At 43.0% G+C, this 22,760-nt stretch overlaps 1 protein-coding gene and 1 long non-coding RNA gene across 3 annotated transcripts in view; one reads left to right on the forward strand and one right to left on the reverse strand.

Annotated features, from left to right (window-relative positions):
* Positions 1–2,441: 2,441 nt before the first annotated feature.
* LOC112676549 (uncharacterized) lies at positions 2,442–6,734 on the reverse strand. Its single transcript, XR_003146585.3, has 3 exons — positions 6,532–6,734; positions 5,431–5,529; positions 2,442–4,309 (listed from the first exon to the last, which is right to left on the reverse strand). It is a non-coding gene; the product is annotated as an uncharacterized LOC112676549 (long non-coding RNA).
* A 68-nt stretch (positions 6,735–6,802) lies between these two features.
* The window catches only part of CUX2 (cut like homeobox 2), a 283,331-nt gene continuing 267,373 nt past the window's right edge, over positions 6,803–22,760 (forward strand). Inside the window, exon 1 of one of the 2 annotated variants that reach the window (XM_025473953.3) lies at positions 6,803–7,032. Coding sequence is in view for 1 of the 2 variants with exons in the window: in XM_025473946.3 (XP_025329731.1) it covers positions 7,059–7,067 (9 nt within the window). In the remaining variant the exon portion in view is untranslated. Of the gene's footprint in view, positions 7,068–22,760 lie in introns of both variants that reach the window. The other variant, XM_025473946.3, reaches the window with a different exon arrangement.

The following is a 22,760-nucleotide window of genomic DNA, read 5'->3' on the forward strand; positions in this document are numbered from 1 at the left end:
ATAACTTGAATCTACTCATAAGGAAACATCAGACAAACCCAAACTGAGGGGCAGGTTCCAAAATGGACCCTTCAAAAATGTCAAGGTCAAGAAAGACAAAGGAAGGCTGAGGCACTATTCTAGATTAAAGAAACATGACAAGTAATTCAGTGTGTAATCCTGGATTAGATCCTAGACGAGAAAAATAATTGCTATAACATACAGTTAAAAACAAAACCAAAAAATTAAAAAACAAAAACAAAACAAAGCAAAATACAGTTCAATTTTAGGTCAACTGGTGAAATTTGAACATGGAACCTAAAATTCAGATTCTAGAGCCATATTAAGTTAAGTTTCCTGAATGTGATAATTATACAGTAATAATCTTGTTCTTAGGAGATACATACTGGTCTGTATGTGTTAAAGGATTGGGTAGTGACTGCATTAACTCACAAATGGTTCAGGGGGAAAGTGTGTACACACATACACACACAGAAAGAAAGCAAATGTAGCAAAATGTCAGCATGTGGCAAACCTGGAAAAGTTCAGAGTGTTCATTGCACTCTTCTTGCAACTCTTCTGTTACAATTTTTTTTCCAAGTAAAAAGTTGTGAAAGATGTCTGCTTGAGGAGACCAAAAGCAGCCACACATGACAAGGGAGGTGGGGGTCCCACACTTTGGGAAACATTACTCAGTTGGTACAATTTCTCCATCTCTAATTCTCTTTTCCCTTTGGTAGTTCTTACCTTCACAGCTCAGTGCTCTCCAGAGTAGGTTCTATTTCTTCATTCCCCTCTGAGAGATTATTTTATTTTATTTTAAGATTTTATTTATTTATTCATGAGAGACACATAGAGACAGAGACACAGGCAGAGGGAAAAGCAGCTCCCTGAGGGGATTCTTATGCAGAACTCGATCTCAGGACCGCAGAGTCACAACCTGAGCCAAAGGTGCTCAACCACTGAGCCACCCAGGTGTCCCTACTCTGAAAGATTTTAGAGACCAGGTTAGCATGAGAAAGGCTCTAAAGAGTCCTGCAGCCACAAAAATTGGTGGAATGCTTTTTGTTGGGGTGAGAGGCTACTGTGTGCTGAGCCCTTACCATGTCCCTGGTGTGCTGACAGCCCTAGGAGATGGACACTGTTCATTCTACCCATTTTACAGATGAAGGAATGGAGGCTCAAAGAGGCAAAGCCATTTATCCAAAGGTTCCTAGGAAGCTGCAGAGCAAGGATTGTGTACTCTCCTTAATTGCCATGATATGCCTGCTTTGGGAGTCACAAAACAATTAATGGAGGCAGTCTAGTGGTCGAGAACAGGGACTCTGGATTCAGATCTCTACTGCTTGCTAGTCGTGTGATCTGAAACAAATCACTTACCTGTACCACGGGGTTATGATGCCTATTAAATGAATCGATATCTGGACAGCACTTAGAGCAGTATCTGACACAATGCTTGGGAGCAATGGAGACTCAGAGAGGTTGAGCCACTTGGCCAAGGACACAGAGGAGGTATCAAGCTCAGAGTCTGAACCCAGGCCTGGTAGACCCCAGCACCCTGTGTCCCGTTAGCCTTGAGCTAGCTCACCTTCTGATTCTGGCCTCCACTTGCTCCTAGATCTCAGGCTCCTTTCTACCTCCTCTTGCCCTACTCAAGGCCTACAACCATTTTACTGGTCTAGGGTAGCTCCCATCAGTTCTTTTGAGGACAGGATATATTCCTTCTGGGCTGTTTGCTTGGATCTCCAGCTCATATCCCACACCCAGCCTCAGTGGGGATGATGAATGCACCTTACCTGCCACCAAGAGAGATTTTTTTTTAAGATTTATTATTATTTATTTATTTATTTATTTATTTATGAGAGACACAGAGAGAGAGATAGAGACACAGGGGCTCCATGCAGGGAGCCCGATGCGAGACTCGATCCCAGAACCCCAGGATCACACCCTGGACCAAAGGCAGGACACTCAACCGCTGAGCCACCCAGGCATCCCTGGGAGTTTTAACTGCTGCTGAAGTCAGCACATCCATTCGCAAACCCATGAGTTACCAGAATGTTCCTCAAGCTCAGCCACCTGCATTCCTTCAAGTGAACTGGGCCACAGGAAAGCCAGCGTGGGAGATATTTGTTCAGTGAAAGAGAATAAAACAACAACAACAACGACAACAACAGGGTCAGAATCCATTTCAGTCTAACCGATATTTTACACAATTGGATACGTTTGACTAAACTAATACATATGTATGGAGACTGGTGCATTTCCATTCAAACCAATGTAAATTACCTTTGACCAATATATTTTCCTGGAAATCAATGCATTTTAACACGAGATAATATTTATGAAATTGAATTTTTTATTGAAGCTAATGCAATTCTATTCTATTTTATGCATTTTTATTAAACTAATGCATTTTAAATTAATCCATTGTATATTAAGTACAACAGACATTGGTACTTACAGTAAAATAATATATGCCCACTGAAATCAATACAGTTTCAAAACCTGGTGTTTTCCATTTAACTGAAGGATGTCAAGAATACGCAGCCATGAGTTTAGGGCATGTGAATGTGAAATTATGTCTTTTCTTTTCTTTTTTTCAAAATCATTATCACTTTAAAGATATTGTGCCTCAGGATATGGCCAGAGGCCCAAGGATTTAGAATTAATTCATGATTCTAACCGTCAACTCAATTGAACATCCCACTTGACCTACTTTTTGACCAAGTGGACTGGTGATTCTTAATCATGAGGTGTGACACAAGTCACTTGTCACTACTAATAAAATAGTGAAGTTTGCAAACAATTTACCTTGGAAAGAAGCTAGTGTTTTGCATCAGTCTGTGTCCTGGCAGGAAAAGGTGATATACTCAAACTGGTATTTTGAGAAGTGTTTAACAAAGAGACTATTAAGGTGAGAGGTATAAGAAAAGCAATACTGCAGCCCCCTGGGACTAGTAACCCAGGAAGCTGTTACCATCTGGGCATTACTCGGACCTGGAGGGAGCAGCTGGCAGAGAGAGAGAGAGAGAAAGAGGGAGAGAGAAAGAGAGAGAGAGAGAGAGAGAGAGAGAGAGAAGCTGTAGCTTTCAGGAGAGAAATTCAGCCTCCTTTAGCATCCCACAGAGAGGAAGCTATAAAAATAAATACCTGACCTCTCTCTACGCCCTCCTCCTCTCCTGTTGATACTTTCCATTGACCATATCAACCAGAAACCAGAGGATAAGGGAAATTGTTGTTGCAGTCCTGGGGCAGCACAGAATAAGAAGAAAGATAAAGGAGGGTGAATCTGGACAGACAAAAAGAAAATACCCATATATCTACTAAGTGCTGATTATACATGACATGCTTTCTTATTTAATTCTCACAACACCCTATGAGGAAAAGAACTATTATTTCCATTTCTGAATTGGAGAAATTGAAGCTCAAAGAGGCTGAGAGGGAGAGCTAGGGCTTGAACAGAAGTCCACCCAACTCTGTGGATGAAGAAAATAGATTCTGGGAAAGAAAATAAAATTTAATAAAGGAGGATGAGGGTTTTTTTGGCCCCCACTTTTACTCCTTTCCTTACTGTTTGAAACTGTGACATGAGAACCTGGTGTCTGGAGCTATGGCTGCCATCTTGTAACCATGAAGGGAGACATCACCAACACAATGAGTACAGCAGGGCAGGAAGAACAAAGGAATTTGGGTTCTTGTTGATATTGTTTAGTCCCTAAACCCAGCCCAGAACTACCTACCTTCAGGCTTCCTGTTAATTAACAATACACTCTTGTCTTTTAAGCCAAGTTTACTGAGTTTATTGTTATTTGTCCCAGAAGCATTCCTAACTGATAGACTATTACTTATACATTACTTGAATTTTTAATAATGAATATGTATTATTTTTGTGAAAAACACAAAATCCAATAATAACTGTTTAATCACTCCCCTCATCCAACTTCACCAAACTGGTCATGGATTTTTTTCTTCTTCAGGACAAAACCCAGATGCACATGATTTTTTAAGGCTGAATTCACAGACCTATTTTATTGCATTTTATACAAGTTTTTTTCATTATGGACATTTAGATGGTAGAACAGCTCAAGCATATGCATCTCTGTATTCCCTCTTGCTGGGGACCCCATTTGCAGCTCTCACAGGGCACAGCACTGCTATTGTTGCAGTTCCTATGAAAGTCCCTTAAAAGCTGGCTCTCTCCCACCTTCATCAGCTCTCAGTTCAGGGAAAAAACTTCCAGGATTTTCAGATCCAGCCTCAGTCCATGGGGGGATGGGAGGAGCCCATGGCATTTCCCAAGAACTCCCAGTTGACAATCAGCATCTTCCTTCTGTGAGAGGAGAATTTTGTTCTAAATTTCCATCTTGCCTTATTCTCTTTGAATACAGACTCAGGAGATTCTAGCACCTCAAGGGTTTTGGAAAAAAATCTTTGGCTTTGAAAAATTTACTTCTTCAAAGATTTATAGTTGTGAGATTCCCTAATTTCATTTGCTCACCCATTGCTTTAGCCCCACTGAGCCTCAGTTTTCTCATGTGGAAAATGGGGGTGATGCTAGGACTTAGCTCACAGGATTGTGAAAGGAAGACAGTTAAAACAATTGGAATGACTGGCACAGAATGTAGGCTCATATGAATAGCAAAAGTGATATCATTACTAACTCTTTGAGAATCAAAAGGTCTTAATGCATCCATTCATAGCACAGCCAGCTTCTTCAGCAATGGCTGTCCTTAGAGAAATCTAGGTCATTGTGATGTCTCAACTTTGGATGAATATCTCTTTTGTGAACCCATCCATAGCACTGATTAGCCAAGGAGATTCAATGGAAGTTAAGAATTTGGGCATCAAATCAGAGAGATCTAAGTTCAAATCTTACCTCTGCTTCCCAGCTATGTGATCTTGGGCAAGTCACTTTGCCTCTCTGAGCCCCTCAGCTTCCTCATTTGGAAAATAATGACTGCCTCACAAACTAGCTTGAAGATTAAATGAGGTTATACGTGGAGTACTCTGAACACAGGGCACTTAAGAGCATCTGCCATCTCTTTATAGCTGTCATTTTTTTTCCTCTGGCATGCACGGAAATAAGTATGGAGAGATGGATGCAAAGTTCTGTGGTCTACGTGCTATTCTGTCTGTAGAGACAGATGGAGAGGAAGAAAGTGCAAGGAGGTTATTGGTTGAGTTAGAAATTTCCTTTCTTAAATAAAAGTGATCTCAAAGTCTACAGAAAAGATAGAAGGGATCTATTATCAATATTTTAACATTAGCTTTTAGATTCTAAACTCTTTGTGAGCAAAGTCTCAGCTAATGCACCTTAGTATCCTGCACAGGACCTGGCACTCAGCAGGTACCTAATCAATGCTTGTTGCTTTAAATCCATCCCTGTATTAGTCAGCTTGGGCTGCCATAATACAATACTATATATTTAAAATCAGGTATTTATTTTCTCACGGTTCCAGAAGCTGGATATCTGAGATCAGGGTGCCAGCGTGGTCGGGATCTGGTGAAAGCCCTCTTCCTGGCCCAAAGACAGCTGCCTTCTTGCTGTATCTTCACATGGCAGAGAGGGAGAGACAGAAAGCCAGCTAGTTCTTGTGTCTCTTTTTGGGAGGGCATTAATCCCATCATGGGGCCCTACCCTCATGACCTCATATAAATCTAATTATCTCCCAAAGGCACCATTCCAAATACCATGATATTAGGTGTTAAGGATTCAACATTGAATGGGGGAGGGCACAATTCAGTCCACAGCCTTCCCCTAACATTTTGCAGTTCAGTTGCAAAATAGACCAAACCTCAATGTGAGAAAAGTGGGCGAGACTCATTAGAGAAGGAGGATGGGGAATGAAGAGAGCTTGGAGTGGGCATTATTAGGGAACCACAGACCCACCCACCATCCTGGCATGCCCTGGCCATTAGTATAATGGCTAGAAGTTCAGGAGCTAGAGTTCATGCCTTGGATCCACTGCTTAGAATTAAGTTTCTCTATCAGTAAAACCAGGACTGTGGAAAACAGTGCTGCTTATGCCTGTATGCCATTACCCTTTCTTGGGAAAGCAGCCTTTTGGTTTTCCTAATGCCCTTGTGGCTTTACCCTCCACTACCACCCTGCCTCAGTTCGGGGAATTGGGCGTGTCATTTGGGCCCAGTCTAGCAGAGTCAGGGTGATTGGCTCAGGCATAGGCATGTGATCTGACCCAGACTAATGAGAGCCTTCCCTAGGATTTCTGACAGAACTTTTAGGAAGAGGCTTTATCTTTCTCCTGGGGACAAGAACCTGGGAGGATGGAAGCCTGGGCCAACAGCAGCTAGCTAGACCTGACTGAGGATGAAGCCAACACAGAAGAAATCAGAGCCCAGAGAAAGAGAATGACAGTGTCTGATATTGACCTTCAGGCTATGCCTGGAGCCCATCCGCTCACTGTTAAACTTTCCAGTTAAATAAGCTAATAAATTACTTTTGGTTAGGCCAATTTTTGTTTCTGTCAGTTGCCACCAGCAGCATATGAGTAACCTAAAAGCATTGGCCAGAACCATTTCGGTGTTTCTCACCTGTGCCCATGTCACTTAATAGTCTCAGTTTTGGGAAGATGTGCGCCACGCTCACGCTCCCTCGCAATGTCCAAGAGAATTGCAACGTGTCTGAATCCTCCCTCTTTGACTCTTCAAACACCCCTGCAAGGTAATGGAACAGCTGTTCCCGGGGGTGGTAGGCACTGTGGGCGCCCCGCAAATCATGTGGTCCCGCCCCCCTCCTCAGCTACCGAGGCAGCCATGGACACGTGACCCAATTCTGGCCAATGAGGCTCGAGGAGAAACCTGCTGGGCGGTGCTTCTGGGCGAAGCCACCCAGGCCCTCGGCGAAAACTTCCTGAGAACCTGAGGGAACCGCAGCCGCCATCTTGCTTCGCCCTGAAGAGGAAACCCTGTGCCACCGTGGAGTCAGCCACGTTGTGTGGTGCTGCCGTCAGGACTCCCCGGGATGTAGGATTGTCATCGTCTCTTTCCTTCAAGCAATTTGGAGTCAAGATTTCCATTTCAGTCAACACCATCGTGAGTCATGCACTCCTATTTTATAGATGCAAGAGGTAATTTCTGAGGGAAAGTGGCTTTCTCCGGTTATGTTGTCGGGATCATTTTTGTTGCAGGGGACAGACACCTAACTCCCAACAGCTTAAGAAAAAGAAACATAGACTCTGGTAAATTCAGAGTATAGTAGATGAATGCCCCTCAACTGGTGAAAGGGTAAACTGAGGTACAGTCGCACAATTATTACTTAGCAATAAAAAGGAACAGATTACTGATATGCCAAGGACGTGGATGAACCTAGATGCTAAATGAGGAAAATCAGACTCACAAGGCCACATGCTGTGTGGTTGCATTTATATGCCGCTCTCGAAAAGACAAAACATTAGGCACAGGAAACAGATCAGTGGTTGAGGTGGGGGGAGAGCAGGAAGCAGACTACCAGGAGAATGTGGGATTTGGGAGCTGGGTTAGAACTTTTCTGGATCTTGACTGTGGTGCTAGTTAAGTGACTGTATGTGTTTGTCAGAACTCACAGAACCACAGTAAAAAGGGAGAATTTTACTATATGCATATTATAGTTTATAAACATTAAAAGTCCTGGGGGTCGGATGGGGAGTTACTACTTAATGGGTACAGTTTCTGTTTGGGGTGGTGATAATTTTTGGAAATAGATAGTTATGATGGTTGCCTAACGTTGTGAATGTAATTAATGCCACTGAATTGTGTGCTTAGAAATAGTTAAAATGGCATTTTATGTTACATATATTGTACCACAAACTTTTCTGTATAATTGACATAAGATTATATTAGTTTCAGATGTGCAACAAAGTGATTTGACAATTACATACGTTACAAAATGCTCATCACAGTAAGTGTAGTCACCATTTCTCACCACACAGTTATTATATTATTGACTATATTGTCCATGCTGTACTTTCCATCCCCATGGCTTATTTATTTTATAATTGGAAGTTTGCATCTCTTAATCCTCTTCACCATTTTCTCCTATCCCATCTTCCCTTCCCCTCTGACAACCATTATGGTTTAAAGTGAAAAGAAAAAAAAAATGGTCCAGGGATAGACTTCATGGCAGGATCCAGAATTCTCTCCATCTCTCAGGCTCTCTTTTCTGCTACCTTGATTTTATTTCCAGCAGGCTCTCCTCAAGTGGTAACAGAGATGGCCTTAGAAAGTTCCAGGTATACCTCCTCATAGCTTAGCAACAAGAGCAGGAGGGAAGTGCTTCTTTCCCAGTAGTTCTTAAAAGTTCCATGGTTGAGCCTCATTGACTTGCCTTGACACGTGAGCTTGCCTCTCAACCAACCACTGGGCTGGAGTGATTTATTGGCCAGCCCTGGGTTATATGTCTACTCCCAGAGTGAATACCGCCACCCAAACCTCTTGGAGGGAGAGGGGGAAGGGATCAATCTCAAAGAAAACCAAGGAGCTTTGCCAGCAGCCCCTACACTCCAGTTAAATGTTGAATGGCCCAGCCCCAATTCTCGGCCCGACATTTATGCAGGCTGTGCCATTCTGTCCTTACATTCTCTCCAGCAAAGCCCACGTAGGTACAACATACACTCATCATTCCATCCCTGGGTTTGCATAAAAACCCACGTCCACGAAGTAGCAACTGCAATGTTTTTCAATCACACAGCAAAGATATTTAAAAATATCACCCATATGTGTTTTAAATACAGGCAAATAGCTGGCAAGGCAGTCGGCTTCACACCCGCGTGCCATTCTGAGTTAAAATCTTCTCGTTTCCAGCTCTCAAAATCACACGTTGAAGGCCAGACAAGCCCAGAACACTGCTAAGGCTGTGTGTCTACCCAGAATCTTCCCAAACCACACAGTCCAGCTTTCTTTCCTAGTAGGAACATCTATGATCCTGGGAAGGAATTTAAGGGCCCTTAGGCTTCAGCTCAATCATTTGCCCTCCACTGAGAATACAGAAATGGAACCAGGAAGTTTTTAGTGAAGTAAGTTTTCCAACCTTCTTAATGAAACCATCTCCTTACCAGTCCAGCCGGCTTTCTCACTGCCCCCCTGCCTACCTACCTGCCTATCATGCTATTTGGTATTAAAGTCTTTAAAATTTGACCTTGCCTATATGCAGTCTTATGACTTGAGACTCCCTACATTTTCTCATCTTCCAGATTTATACTTTCTCTTAATAACCAAAATAATACCTTTCCAATGTAAATAACAGATAACTCCAACTCTAAAATTATAATAGGTTTTCTTTATCTTATACAAGTAGTACAGAGGTAGCCAAGTCTGATTTGGTGTGATCAGTAGACATCAGCTCTCTGCCCTACCATCCTCTGGGCAGCCTTTACCCTTAGCCTGCTTCCCATTACGGCCCCGTGTGGCTACCCTTACGCTAGACATCACATCTAGGCACAGAAATGTCCACAGAAGCCTTTCCTAACTTCAGCACATCTCCCCTCACATTTCATTGACTAGAACTTAGTCCTATGTCTGCTCTGAGGCCAGACACCAGCAAGGAAGAGGAGGTGGAGGAGGAGAAGGACTGGAGGGGGTTGGGTCATGGGGGAGGAGAAATCAAAGAAACCTTAGGGAGCTTATATAATCTTCTCTTTATAATCTCTCCTGGGATTGGTGCACATTTTGCTGACATCTCCTCTTCCTATACGCTCCCTCCTGGCCTCTGGCTGCTCCCTGATCCCTCTGCCACCTCCCTGCATGGGCTTGACTAAGGCACTTTAAGTTTCCCTAGTCTTGTCCACTCCCCACCTACTTCATCTGAAGCTGGTCCCTGCTCATAGCTCTTACCTGCAATCCTAAGTCCCCAAAACTCTGGAATATGGAAAGTTGGTTTTTTTTAATTGGAATATGGAAAGTTTTTATTTTCAAGTTTGTGGCAAACATTTGGCCACAGAATCTGCCCGGGACTGGTACAATGTGTAGACTTAAAAGAGAAAACACAAGAACAACCCATTTAATATGAACAGTCATGCATTTTGCTGCAGAAATATTAATATGCTGGGCCACAGGATGCTGCCCAGACCCTACACATAATATGCAGTATATGGTATTCTAAAAATCTGAGGGATTCTGAATTCCAAAAGGGATTTGGATAAAGCAGATTATGAAGTTTGATGATGAGTATCATCATTCCCATTTTATAGACGAGGAACTGAGATTCAGGTAATTTCAGTATCTTGCCTAAGTTTGCATAGTGAGTGCGGCCTAGATTTAAACTTGGGACATGTAATATCAAAGCCAAGGCCATCACCCAACATAATCCTTTAATCTTCCACATCCACATACACGATTTTTGGTGTATTTATGTGCCACACATTATTATTTACTTAATATTTTTCTCTAACCTAGCTCACTTTTTACTTGAATAAAGTCTTTGTAAAAGGAAACTTCCTATCACCATTTTAAATGGAAATCTAGCATCTCTTGTCATAAATAGAAAATAGCTACATATAAATAAATACATTGAGAGTAAAGTAATGAATTAAATACTTGCCTGCCAGAGAGGCCGAGCCTGAGACCTGTTCTCTGTTTAAAAGGGAGATTTTGGGGATCCCTGGGTGGCTCAGGGGTTTAGTGCCTGCCTTCGGCCCAGGGTGTGATCCTGGGGTCCCTGGGATTGAGTCCCACATCGGGTTCCCTTCACTCCCTCTGCATGTGTCTCTGCCTCTGTCTCTCATGAATAAATAAATAAAATCCTAAAAAAAAAAATTAAATTAAATAAAAGGGAGATTTTTCCCCCAAAGACAGAAGTATTATAGACATGCTAGTACCTCACTGAGCCTTAGGCTTTGGAGTGATCAGAAAGATTGAGACACACTTGAAAGATAGCCATCTTCCTTCTCATGGGATTTGAGGTTATAGAATGTTCCAAGAATGCTCTAGAAATATCTGAAGGTCATAGATATTACCATAGATATACTTTGGTAAGTACAGAACGATTCACATTTGGGCAGCTGCCAACTCACAACTACCCCATGGTGTTCACGCATTTGCTATCCACCTACTGCCCTGGATGACAGACCATATAGTCCATGACCTAGGCTTGGCTGATCAGCCCCTTCCCTTTGAATTTTGGCCATGACTCTGTAAGGATGTGCAGCCAGAGCTACCAGAGGCCTTGGTGTCAGACTCTCGGACAGAGTTGAAAGAGCAAAATCAAGCTGACATCCAGACAAAAGCAGAGGGGAGTCAGTTTAACTGAAAAAAGTCTTGACACATTGACAACATGTGCTGATCAACAAGCTGCACCAAACTTGCGGGGGGTTCAGAGAACTTACAGGGGAGGTGTGTGATGGTCAGTTTGATGGGTCAGCTTGGCTAAATAAGAGTGCCCAGTTTATTCACCCACCAACCTGAGTGTAGCTGTTTTGTAGGTGTGATTGAAGTTGAAAACCAGTTGACTGTAAGGGAAATGATACTGTATCATCTGGGTGGGTCCAATTCAATCCATTGAAAGACCCTAAGAGCAGAACCAAGACTTCCCTGAAGGAAAGGAAATTCCTTCTATGGACAGCAGCTTCATCCTGGACTTTCAGTTGTTCTTCCTGATGGAAATCCTAAGGATTCAGACTTAGCTATTCAAGTCCCACAACTGCATAAACCTAATTCTTTGCCATAAATCTCCTACTCTGTAGATCTCCTATTGGTCCAGTCTCTGGAAGGCCCTGACCAATACAGTAGCAGAATTTATGTGGAAGAATATGCATGTTTAGACCATTTTAAGTAAGCATACATGTTTTGTTTCTTCCATTCTTTGCTACACTAGAAGAGTTTAATAGTTAAGCCCTTCCTGCCCTCAAGAAGAAACAACTAGTTTTTGGTGCTGATTTGGCCATCCCAGTCTATCCTGGAAGAAGGGAGAAGGGAAGATTGTAGAGAATTTCAAAGGCCTTACTCTAGAGCATGCTTTGGGCTGGGACTGTGTCTCTTTTCAGCTCAGGTACTACCATTTGGATGTGTGTTGACTAAAAAATTGAACACTCACCAGGACAATAGATACTTCTTTATTCCCTCCACAACATTCATATTTTTGGGGACCCCAAGGCACCTTGTTTTAAGAAAACTGACATTTGGAAATTAGAACTTACCCAAATAATCAGTCATCTTCAACAATTTTTGTGTATTCACCAGATATATTTGCTACATGATTTCAGACCCTCACAGTGGCCCTGCAAGGAAACTGAAGTTCAGAAAAATGAAATGTTCCCAGGGCCACATGCTAAGTGGCACACAGCAGGTTTATCCCTGGCTTTTGTCATGAGGCCAAAAAATGCATCTTTAAACAATATACGGTATAGTGTTGCCTGCTTTTAAATTTTACATAAATAGAATTGTACTGTTTGTATTTTCCAACTTGTTTTCTTCACTAAGTGTTGTTATTTGTGAGGATCGTCCATGTTGAATAGTGTGGTTCTGAATCATTATTCCCTCCATTTATAGATTTCCATTGTGTGAATACAGTACAATTTATTTTATCTAGTCTGCTATTGATGGGCATTTGGGTTGTTACCTTTCTCCTTTGTTTTTGTTTATTTGCTTTGTTTTTTTTTTTACTATTATGAACAATCTTTTGTAAATAATCTTTTTTTTTTTTTTTTTAAAGATTTTATTTATTTATTCATAGAGACACAGCTAGAGAGAGAGAGGCAGAGACACAGGCAGAGGGAGAAGCAGGCTCCATGCACCGGGAGCCCGATGTGGGATTCGATCCCGGGTCTCCAGGATCGCGCCCTGGGCCAAAGGCAGGCGCCAAACCGCTGCGCCACCCAGGGATCCCTCTTTTGTAAATAATCTTATGGAAAGATACAAGTCATTTATACCCTGCTGGATGCACTTGGAAGAGTTCCTGGTGAATATATCACCAGGAAATAGATTGCTGGGGCATGGGTCATGTGTGTTTTCCACTTTGCTAGATTATGCCCGATTATTTTCTGTTATTGGTAGTTGTAACCATTACACCCCTACCAGAAGCTGTACATGAGGATTCCAGTTGCTCCACATTTTTGATAACACAGTATTATCTGGCATTAAAATCTTGGCCAATCTGATGAGGGCAAAATGGTATCACATTTTGTATTAATTTGAATTTTCCCTAACTACTAGTGAAGCTGAGCTTTTCAGGTATTTATTGGCAATTTGAGTATCCTCTTCTATGAAACACCTATCTGGGACTCTCACATGGAGCTCTAGAAAGAAATCTCTTTAGACAAAGCCATATTGGGATATTTAAGTCTTTGTTTCTTTTGAAGCACCAACTTGTCAAAGAAGTTGACATTCAAAGCCTTAACAAAGAAGAGAAATAGGGTAGGGGTTAAGGGGAGGCTGAGGCAAAAGAAGTGGGATTGTTTTGTGTTTCTTTCAGTAATACCTGTTAATAAGAGTCAGTAATGATGGACCTCATTACAGCTATTTATACAGGACTTAAACTTTTCAATTTGGATCTTCATGCCACGGCTTTTGAGTCTGGAAAGGAGCAGCACTCCCCTTTCCCAGATGTGAAAAATGAGGTTTTGGAGGTACTGTGTGAGTTGCCCAAGGCCTCATGGCATTTTAACTGACTGGCTGGGATGCAAAACCTGCTGGCATTCCAGAACCCAGACCAGTGGTGGAGACCACTAAGGACACTGAGGAGAGCACCAGGAAACCTCACTTTTGGGCCCTGGTGGAGCCTGTCAGGGCAATTGGTGGCCTAATGGGAGAACTCATCAGATTTCAGGGAGCTCACAGTCTTAGATCAGGCTGAGAGCACAAAGCTACATGGCATCCAGGTTGGGTGACTGTGGGGAGAAATCAAGGTTGATAAAATCAGAACTGGCTTAGGAAGGGCTGCAGAGTTTGGCCTGTCAGTGGAACAGAACGAGGTCCACTTGCTGCATTGATAATTAGGCCCCAGTGGTACAGCATGAGAGGTATGTTTTGTAGCCACAGGGTAATTCCTTGGCAGGTATTTCTGGATGAGAGGTGTAGGCCTCCACGTGTCACCCAAGAAGCCAGGCTCCTCCCTACCCTTAAGTCTTACATCCTCCTCCTGGGACCAGTGGGCCAGCCCAGGCATGTTCTTTCCATGGTAAAAGGTAACGGTGCAAGAGGGCAAGTGGAAACATACAGCATATCTTGAGATGTAAGCTCAAACTGGCACACCAACACTTCCACCTTATTCTGTTAGCCAAAGCAGGTCATGTGGTCAAACTCAACCTCCAGAGAAGTTAAGCACCTGGATCTAAGCCACACAGCCAGGCAGTCACAGATTCAGGATTCAGGCACAAGAGCCTTGAGTCAAGGCTTCTGCCTAATGCCATGCCACATTAAAAAGTGACTCCCTTGTCACTGGCATCATCAGGCAGCCATTTCCCAGTGACTGACTTTTAAATAAAATGTGGAGTACACAATTTTCTGTACCTAATCTTTCTTACATTTGTCTTTTGTCTGAGCCACCATCTGTCCCTCCACTCTGTGGTGATGCTTCAGCAGTGGGGCGAGGCCTCGTCAGCCAGGTTCTCTCCACCTTCATGCCACTTAGCAACCTCCAGCAGATGCAAGTTTTCTGACATAGACTCCCATGATTAGCAGATGCTCTTTAATTAACTTTATTTCCATTGCATTTATTGCCTCCCTGAGATTATCTTAATTCCATAGCCCTCCAGGATGCACATTCTATACATGGCCATTTGCCTCCCTGCGAATTGGGAGGAAGAGTGGGACTGTAGGGAACTTGCCTGGGAGGATTTACCCTCTAAAACCAGACTTCAGGGAAGCCCCGGTGGCACAGCGGTTTGGCGCCGCCTGTAGCCTGGGGTGTGATCCTGGAGACCCAGGGTCGAGTCCCACATCGGGCTCCCTGTGTGGAGCCTGCTTCTCCCTCTGCCTGTGTCTCTGCCTCTCTCTCTGTGTGTCTCTATGAATAAATAAATAAAATCTTAAAAAAAATAAATAAAACCAGACTTCAGCCCCTGGGGAAGGTTCCCTTCTCCCAGGAGAGGCTGGGAGGTCAGAGCTGACAGGACAGCTCTGTAGGATTATGGAATAGGAGAAATCCAGAGGACTCTGCCTGGATCATAATCCATTCTCTGGCTTAGACCTTGGGCAAGTTACATCATCTCTGTGCCTCACTGTCCTCATCTGTAAAATTGGAATAAAATAATGCCTACTTCATAGGGTTGCTGTGCATTAAATCAGTTAATTTCTAGAGAGGGCTTAGAATAGCACCTGGCACATTGTGATTGAATTATAGTTGGTTATAAATATAAACCTATTATATGGAATTCCTGAGGGTCATCTATCATCTGCCCCTCCAGATATCACTTGTTTCCCCAAAACCTCACTGCTGACAAATGGCAGTCTGCATTTATGGAGTGCTTACTGATGCCAGGCTCTTTGCATGCATTATCTCATTAATTGTCCCCACAACACTAAGGTCCCCACTGTACAGATGGTTGGATGAGGACAGGTTGGACAGGGGAGTGATTTTCTCAAGGTCACACTAGAATTTGAACTGGGGTCTCTCTAATTTCAGTCCTGCTTCTATCTCCCTGAACTCTTCTTGTCTTTGGTCTGAGAGAAATGTAGAAAGTAATTGATTTCACTTCTATAAAGTTGTTTCCCTCTTCCAACCACCTCTTTGGGGGCTTTCCCCTACTTTATGGTTACTGAAACCAGCTCAGGGGTGGAGTGACTTGCCCAAGGACACACACCCAGGAAGGGGAGAGCCAGGAGTTGCATCTCCACTTAAACCCAGGTCTGACTTCAGACTCATTGTGTGCTGTCTGATCCTAAGATACACAGCAGTTGATTTTGTGTCCATGATGTCATTTACTTCTTCCAAACACTTGTTTGAGGACCCTCATTTTATAACTGAGCATACTGAGGCTTGGGAGAGACGCCAGCAAGTGGAAGAACAGTAATTTAAACCCCTTCCCTGGGATCCCTGGGTGGCGTAGCGGTTTGTGCACCTGCCTTTGGCCCAGGTCGCGATCCTGGAGACCTGGGATTGAATCCCATGTCGGGCTCCCGGTGCATGGAGCCTGCTTCTCCCTCTGCCTGTGTCTCTGCCTCTCTCTCTCTCTCTCTCTCTGTGTGACTGTCCTAAATAAATAAAAAAATAAATAAAATAAAAAAAATTTTTTTCATTAAAAAAAAAAATAAACTCCTTCCCCTGAACCCAATGGTCTTTTCCCTGCCTTTGGCCAGGAAAATTGTTGCCCAGGGAAGGGAATAGGAGGAGAAAAGGCAACTCTAAAACGGTGGGACTGCCCCAGAATCTAGCTTTGGGCTCACTCCCTTATTGCCAGCCAGCCTGGGCACTGACCAGAGCCTCCCTGGTCCCAGGGCGCTCACACTTGGGAGGTGGGGTTGGCATATACACCAAGTGTCCACTAGGTGGGGCTTTTGCCAAAGGCCGGGCTCAGGAAGGCCCCAGCAGAGGCCTTGTTGCCCCACCCTAAAAGGTACCACCAGGCACACACAATCACATGTATCTGCGTGGTGTGCTCACATGCACACGTGGGCTGTGTAAGCATTGTGTGGGCACACAGGTGTGTCCCAGAGAATCTATTTCTGGCTTGTGTTCAAATGTGATCGAATGAATGTGTGGTGTGTATGCAGGTGGGTGTGTATGTGTTTGTAAAGGTATACTCATAAGAGAGTGTGCAGAGGGGTGTATGCAAACAATGTCTGTGAGAGCAGATGTGTATATGTGTGTGCACATATGTGTAAATATGTATGTGTCTGCACAAAAGGGGGTGTGGTACATGAGTAGCAGGTTAGACCCTGGCATGAGGTACTGAGGATCATTTTAGAGTCTCTTTCCTATGCTGTCTTCAGAGGCAGGGGCTGAGACAGATGACCTCTCAGGGCCCCTGATTCCTGGCACATTTGCCAAAGACCCTGATGGACCCCATGGATTTGAAGCAAGAGGGCTCAAGCAGGAGGGTTAGATTTGCTTCCTGGGTCAGGGAATGTTTGTGGGGGGGGGGGAGTGCTTTGCTCCCCCAGGCACTGAGGACTCCACAGAGGCTTTTGAGGTTGAAGGGGTGGGGAACCTAACCTTCAAAGGAGAGCTTTCAGAGCCTTCATCTTGGGCCCCTTGAGCTCTGGAGAGTGAGGCTGGAGACTGTGGGTGCATGGGAGAGAGTACTTTGGATTTCAACCCTAACTGAGCCCCTCACCAGCTGGGAAGTGAATTAAAAAATTCAAAGTGAATTCAAAGCCCAACAGAGATTTAGAGGCAGCTGAGGAAGGGAAGGCGGGGTGGTGTTCAGGTTAAGAACTTCAACCTTGACATCAAACAAAACAGGATATGTTCCCCAGATCAATTGCTTATAGGCTAGATGACCTTGGGTAAGTCACTTACCATCTCCGAGCCCCTATTTCCTCAGCTATTAAGAGGAGGAAATGGCAATACTTACCTCCAAGTGCTGTTACAAGGAGGAAATTAGATAATGGGCAGAGCGAGCCCAGCTTGGGAAGAGCAGGCCATAAATGGCAGCATTATCATTATTTTCCTGTCCTTTGGGGACAAGTGGATCATCTTTTGTTTCATGTAACCTAAGAGCTGAGAAATCAGAAGGTCTAAGGAGGCTGAGAGAGTGGTAATTTAGGGACTGGTTTCTGGGGTGACAGAAACAGCCCCTGTTGGCTATGCTTTGTCTGAATGGTGTCTTCTGGAAGTACCTACATTGCTTTCCCTCCTGCCCTGAGCAGGGGCAGCAGGAAAAGCTAAAGCTGTGGTCAGGGCTCCTGCAGCAAGGCTACAAAGAGTGCACGGTTTCTTGCTCCATTTCTAAACCATGCTCAGCCATTGTCCTGTTGAGTGAACTTGGACAAGCTATTCTGTCTTCCTGACCCTCGGCTTCCTCATTGGCAGAATGGATACAGCGATGATAGATGTGAGATTTAGGGAGAATGTTAGAAAGGTCTTTGGTGCATGGTAGGCACCACAGTGACACTGATGATAACAGTGCAGCAGTAGAATAGGGACAAAATGAAAATTGTTAGGATTAACATCACCCTTTCTCACCAAAGGAGCAAAAGATCTTTCTTTCTTTCTTTGCTACCTGTTTTGCTGACTAGATGAAATGTGAGAACCTTAGATCTGAAGAAGGAGCAATGAGAGAGGGCAGAGGCGGAAATGGTGGAAAAGGGAGAAGGCAGGGAAGACAGACCAAATAAGATCGAGCGATGAGTGAGAGAAGATGGACGAGCAGTTTGAGGGGAGAGAAATTAAAAATAGAGACTAGAGCAGCTACTTTAATGGAGGGAACTTCAAGGAAAGAAAGAAGCAAAAAGGAATGTTAAGATGTTAAGTGCTTCATACCCTGCCCCTTAAGAAAATTTGTAGTAGCATTCTACACTCTTCATCAGTTTTTAGGGGTTTGTGGAGTTTTATTTGGGTGGGTCGGTAGGAGTACTGGTGGGGATGCTCAGTTCTTTACAGGGAACAAGAAAGACCTATGGCTATCCTTGGGAGCTCATATTCTTGGGAGCCTATGGAAAAATCCATGCCTTAGTGGGCATGAAGCCAAATGGGGACACTTGTGCCAGAGACGCGGGGCCTAGGAGAGATGGAGGGCCAAATGGGTTCCCTTGGTTCTTTTTTTTTTTTAATAAAATAATTTTTATTGGTGTTCAATTTACCAACATACAGAATAACACCCAGTGCTCATCCCGTCAAGTGTCCCCCTCAGTGCCCGTCACCCACTCACCCCCACCCCCCGCCCAGTTCCCTCAGTTCTGTGATGGTTGTTTTGGAGGTCTTAGGTCACTGGTTGGTACACTCTACTACTAAAATGGGATGCAGAATTGGAAGGCAGTTTCCTGCCTAGGGGCCAGCTTCTCAGGGGCTCAGCAAAGCTGAGTGCCTGAAGATTAGCCTGTGCCAGTACAGAGCAGAGTCCTAGAAACTTCTAATTAGCTAATGTTTCTAAATCTCCTGGAAGCTGCCAAGTGCCAAGTGGTGTTTCATTCCGAGGATGCTCAAAGAGAATTCAGTCCTGGTTCTGGCTATAGATATAGCTCTGAAAGGGACCCTGGGCTCTTACATGAGCAGAGCTATTAGGGTGCTTAAACAAACAGACAACCAGACATAGCATAGTCAAGTCAGACTAATAAGGATATAGTTTTCAGTTAAAATGTTTTGTGCTATTGGTTAAAAAAAAAAAAAAAAAAAAGAAACATGTCGTTTTGTTCTTTAAATCCATAGCATGTATGCATCTCCACCTGGGTTTGATTTTGTGTATGGTGTGAGGTAGGGATCTATTTCTGTTTTCCCCCCATATGTGTAGTTAGTTGGATCAGCACCATATTGAAAATGAAGTCTGTCTTTTCCCCACTAATTTATAATACCAGCATTGCCATGTATTTGTGTAAGTCCATTCTATATTTGTGTGAATCTATTTCTAGGCTTTTAATTTTGTCCCCCCTTGAGTCTATTTGTCCTTCTCCCTCACTGTCTTTATTATTATAATTTTATTATCAGTCTTAATATCTGATAGGAAAAGTTCCCATAACGTATTATTCTTTAAATGCCCTGACTATTCTTGGCCCTTGCAATTGCATAAGAATTTTAAGATGGGCTTGCCCTGTTCTGTGAAAAATCTTATTGGGATTTTGATTCTAATGGTCTTAAATTTATTGATTAATTTGGACAGAAATGATATCTTCACCATATTAAATCTTTCAGCCCATGAAAAAGGACTGTCTCTTTAGTCAGATTTTCTTTCATGGACATCTTAGATGGTTGTGGCATTCTGTGGTATGTGTATCAGTCAGGGTCCCAGGAGAAAGTAGATTCCCTCCTACCCCAACCAAATAAAGATTCTTGATGATAAAGTAATTGGTTATCATAAAAAAATTAAGATAATTATGTGGAAATTATAAGTGGCCTCTAAACCCATTTTCCAGAACTAATTCTTTTAACTATATGATACCGAGTGTTGTCTTTTTAAAGAACGTTTTCTTAAGCACCACATTTTAAGCAGAGATGGGATTATTTCATAATATTCTATAGCATATTTATGTCTGCTTTGCCTTATATCCTAGATATCACTTCAACACACATAAATAACATTTACATTTCTTAATAATTAAATAGTGTTCTGTGGTGGGCCAGAGTCCCAGAAGGTACACTCAGTTATGAGACTACAGAGCTATGGGCTGGAAAATGTTGGGCCACCCAGACACTAACAAGAGGAGGAAGCCATTTCCACCTGAGATGTGAAGGGATATGGGGAGGGAGAGAGCCTGGTGAGAGCAAAAGGACAACTGGACCAGGACTGTGGATATAAAAGGACCCAATCACTGTCAGAACAGCAATGAAGTAGGGAAGGAGCTGGGAAATAAATACCCCAAACTATCTCTGCTCCTGCCTTCTTATGGCCAAGCAGGGCCTCCCATTGGCCATATCCAACTGAAAGCCAGAGAGTGAGGGAGCCTGGGAGATAGAGTCCATAGAGGCTGGCCTCCTGGGACACTGAGCAGGGAATAGTCAGTGGGAGCAAAAAGGAGACTAATAAGCACATTATGAATAAGCTATCATTTAAGTAATCTCTGATGGGAGTTAGGCAAAGGGTGCCTGTCCCTCTTGTGCTATTCCTCTCCAGTTTGATTGGTCAGTGAGAGTTGGCATGTGGTTAAGACTGCAGCTCTTTGCTTTCTGGGAATCTGCTTTTCTACCCATTTTTGCCTCCCTGTAAGAGACAGGGCAAACTCAAGAGCCCCAGGCCTGATATGAGTGAACCTAGGTATCAGGCCTAGTTCTGCTACTTCACTACCGTTTGACCATTTCTCTCTCAGTGCCTTAGCCTGCAATTTGGGAATTTAGATCCCTGTCCCATCCATTGTGAGGCCGATAACAATGATAGCTAATAGATATAGTACATTTACCTAGAGCTTCACGTAAATTAACTCCTTTAATCCTTGCCATTTTGTACAATTATTAGCACCATTGTACATCTGAGCAGAATGAGGCACAAAGACATAAAATTAGTTGTTCAAGGTCACAGAACTTGTAAGTGGCAGAGCTGGAATTCATATCTAAAAAGTCAGGCTCCAGAGTCTTGCTTCTGACAATATATTATGCTAAATATTTATTTATAAGCATCCAACAATGAGTAGGTGCTTAATAATAGTAGTGGTTGACAGCAGTGTGTCAGGAGTTTTGCACGTAAGGAACTGGTAGTTTGGTCCTTATAGTCAGTGGCTCCAACCTCTGCATCTGGGACCTAACCATGGGCCTACTTCCAGGAGTACAACCTTGCAGGTGTCAGCCAGACACTGCCATTTCCCTTACTCTGCTCGGACGACGGTCTAATGCTTCCAGATAAATTTGGAGTCTCTAGTTGTCTTTCTCCCTGCCTGGCAGCTGCGGTGGGCAGTACAGAGCTACCGAAGGACATTTTCTTTTGTTTCAGCTTTGATGCTGGGGATTTCGCATATCATTATGTTCATGGCTAAGGACCTGCCATTATTTTCCCTGGGATTCTTACACAGTTCATGAATTTCCTAAAGGATCCAGCTTTCTGTCTGCTTCTTCTTTCAGGATAGGCTATCCTAAGCCACACTGCTTTCTCTGGGGTGGGGAGAGGGTGTCATCTTTTCCATTATAATTTTTAAAATACTCATCTTGGTAAGTGGAGCTTTGAGAATCAGGAATCAACCAGGAAACTGCTTAAGGTTTTTAAAAAATCTTAGTGTGTGTCGGGGGGGGTGGGCAGAAAGTGTGCACGAAGAACATGGAAAACAGCTTTTCACTAAAATATTTAATATTTTAGTACTTTAGTTTTCAAATCCAAGGCTGATTGCTGAAAGAGTGTTTCCTGGTTTACCGTCTTTCATTAAGGACCACCCATAATATCATTTCCCAGCTAACTCTGTTTAGGGGGTAAACACTTAACTGCTTAATTCATTATTGCTGAGCTTGAGATGGTAACAGATGCCTTTGGAATATAAGCCCTCACATCTAATAAGGCACAGGCTCACGATGCGCTTGGAATATGGTAGGAAGAGACGGCTGAAATTTATTTTGTGAATAAAGCAATAAGCCACTAAGCAAAGCTAATATGTTTCGGCCCAGGCAGAAAGACAGGATCATTCAGTATTTATGTAGCAACCCTTTCCTCAGTGGGACTGCAAGTTCCTACCATTAAAATTGTCGGAATTCTTCAGAGACCCACTGCATTAAGTCATTTAAAAATATCACAGACTTAAAACAATCTGAATTATTGGATTTTCTCACTGCTCTTCGGTAAGCATGTTTGCTGTGGCAATTTCCTGCTCGGTCAAAGGTGCAGCCTATGTCAGTCAGGAGAGTAGAAAAGTTCCATGCAGAATTTTTATTCCAAAGCCCAGTAGTCTGTTAACAGCTGAAACAAAGTCAGACATAAATTTATTATTTTTCTTTTAACTTTTTCTTTTGACATAATTTCAAATTCCCAGAAATGTTGCAAGGAAAGTACAAAGAATTTCTGTGTACACTTCATCTAGTGTCCTCAAGTGTAACATTTTGCAACATTTGTTATCATTCTCTCTAGATAGATACAGATAAATATATGCATATTATTTTTGCCTGAACTGTTTGAGAGTTGGTTGTCTGTTCCTTTATCCCTAAATATTTCATTCACTGTGTTCTCTAAAAACAAGGGTGTTTTCTTATATGGCCACAGTACAATGATCAAAACCAGGAAATTGACATTGATACAATGCCATTGTCTAATCTATTGACTTTATTCTAAATTTGTCATTGGCTC

This window comes from Canis lupus, chromosome 26, assembly GCF_003254725.2.
Source record: "Canis lupus dingo isolate Sandy chromosome 26, ASM325472v2, whole genome shotgun sequence".
Lineage (NCBI taxonomy): Eukaryota > Metazoa > Chordata > Mammalia > Carnivora > Canidae > Canis > Canis lupus.